This window comes from Vanacampus margaritifer, chromosome 6 (genome assembly GCF_051991255.1).
Source record: "Vanacampus margaritifer isolate UIUO_Vmar chromosome 6, RoL_Vmar_1.0, whole genome shotgun sequence".
NCBI classification, from domain to species: Eukaryota; Metazoa; Chordata; class Actinopteri; order Syngnathiformes; family Syngnathidae; genus Vanacampus; species Vanacampus margaritifer.
The window spans coordinates 23,275,946-23,278,171 of NC_135437.1; the positions used below are offsets into that span (position 1 = coordinate 23,275,946).

General features: G+C 38.6%; 1 protein-coding gene across 1 annotated transcript in view; it reads right to left on the reverse strand.

The window, feature by feature from the left end:
• zfpm1 (zinc finger protein, FOG family member 1) overlaps nt 1-837 on the reverse strand; it is a 104,717-nt gene extending 103,880 nt beyond the window's left edge. Inside the window, exon 1 of the mRNA XM_077568518.1 lies at nt 389-837. Within this exon, the coding sequence (XP_077424644.1) occupies nt 389-428 (40 nt within the window). The 5' untranslated portion in view covers nt 429-837. The remainder of the gene's footprint in view (nt 1-388) is intronic.
• Nucleotides 838-2,226: the final 1,389 nt, after the last annotated feature.

Below are 2,226 nucleotides of genomic sequence, written 5' to 3' on the forward strand. Positions count from 1 at the left end.
CTGACGTTTTCAGAATTAAACAGGAAGTCTCGGCTACAGCTTTGACTGCCAATGCAAACGTAAGGATTTTGATGAGAACATTGCGGTGTTTTCTCGTCTGTCTTGGGGGCAGGACTAACGTGTGACACTTAAAAAAATGTACTTTTCAAGGATGTGTGTACATGTAATTTCAAATACACAACAAGCAAGAGGTTGTCTTCCATAAAAAGGTACAATAAAACTCTGCTACCGTAGAAAAGCTTACTCGTTATAGTTGGACTTTGTCCTACTTATCAACTTTTAGGATGGAGCGGCCCCTCTGGATCGTACACAAGCGATGTACTTCAGTTTGTCTGACAAGTTTAACGATTGGAAACGACACAACAACGAGTGATTTCATCTGACTTACGCTTGATCTGTCGGGGTTTGCTCTGCTTTCTCCTGGACATTGTGGCTCTTCCTGGGACCAGGATCCCAGTCGGACGGACGGGGAGGCGGAGCAGCGTGCTCAGTCTTCTCGCTTCTGCTCTGGGTTCGACCTCCGCCGTTCCGCTGCTGCGACTCGTCGCTCGGGTCAGAGACTAAAATCTACATGACCCACTTGCTCTTTGATATCTTCTGCCACGACAGCTTCCTACCTGTGGCTCCGTCCCTTTACTCTCCCTTCCAAACGTGTCCACACGCCTTCTCTGGGCTTTGCTGCTAACGTTAGTCCACGGTGTTATTCCGCGCCTCCCCAGGCAACGATGCCAAATGTTTGGGTTGACATACGAACACTTCCGTAAAAACTCGTCCAATGTTGCCTTCTGTTGGACTGTCGGCTCATCGGTACGCCCCCTTGTCTGTCTTCACCGTCTTTCGAGCGGGGTACAATACCACTATCCAACAAGCACACGGTCAATACGGCATACTACTGACTGCCCCTTGTTTGTGACGTAAGATATCGCACTCGTCTCCTATTGGTTCAAACTTATGCATGTTTTAAGAGACTCAAACACGCAAATTATTTGACATTGTGAATGGCGTGTCTTTATTTATTGAAAATAATGATAACAATAATAATAATAATGATAATAATAATAAGAATAAAACTATGTTGCCCTATATTTGATATCTGTATGTGTCCATATTTGAACCAGAGACACCTTTCATTATATTTAATTTGATTGTTTTAATTTTTTTTTTATAGTTTTGATTATGTGCAAAGTTTAACACAATTGTTCTTCAAATATTTAAACATAGTTTAATTGTAATAGTGGTAAGCTCAACTAATAATATATTTTGGTTAGTGTTAACCCAAAAGAAGGTGTGCAGTTCCATTTTGTACAGTAAACTGCGATCTGGGAGATAAGCAGTCCTTGACTGATGGTTTCACTCATTTCTGCTTAGAACATTCAATGCTGGCATCTAGTGGTCAATCTTTAGAGTCAAGTAAATATAATTTTATTTATTTCATAAATTGGTTCATATCCTGTGAGATTTTCTAGATATGCAAAGATACAAATAAGCTGTTTGTTTCTTTCACTTCCTGCTCTCTGTCAATGTCTGATTTATGACTATTAATGATCTACAAGTAATTATTTTTAATATTGTTGGCTTACTACATTTTGCTCTTGTTTTGGTTTTGAATGTGGAGATGGGATTTAATCACTGTTACAGCACGGAGGCCACCCCAAAATCTTGAAAATCCTAAATTATTTGCCTTATCACCTTTAACAGAACACTGTTGTGTAGAAGTTTTTCAAAATAACAGAGAAATATAAACAATATGTAATTCCTGGTGTGGTTCATTTCAGTGTGTTTAATAAATTAAAGTTAAAGAATTTCAAAGCGACCTTCCATTTTTCTGTTTTAAATGAAAAAGTTTGGACACCCGTGCTGTAATTAGAGGCCTGAGTGCAGCTGTATGGCAGAATACTGGGGGGAAAGAAAAAATACATTCTTTAACACATTACACATTTTCAATTCATTTCTATAGTGCTTATGCTCACTTGGATCACTCGCTGCAACCTATCTAAACTCTTGCAGGCCATATCAACAAACTAACATTCACACACACATTTGCACTTTATGGAATATTTAGAGTCTTAACATGCATGTGTTTTCGGATACCCAGAGAAGGACAACCAATATTTGACACAAAACTTCAGAACTATGAGGCAGAGGTGCTTTTTTCCTTTCTCTTTTTTAAATGAAAAATACATATATACGATTCAATATTTACAATTGCTGATCTTATGCAAAACA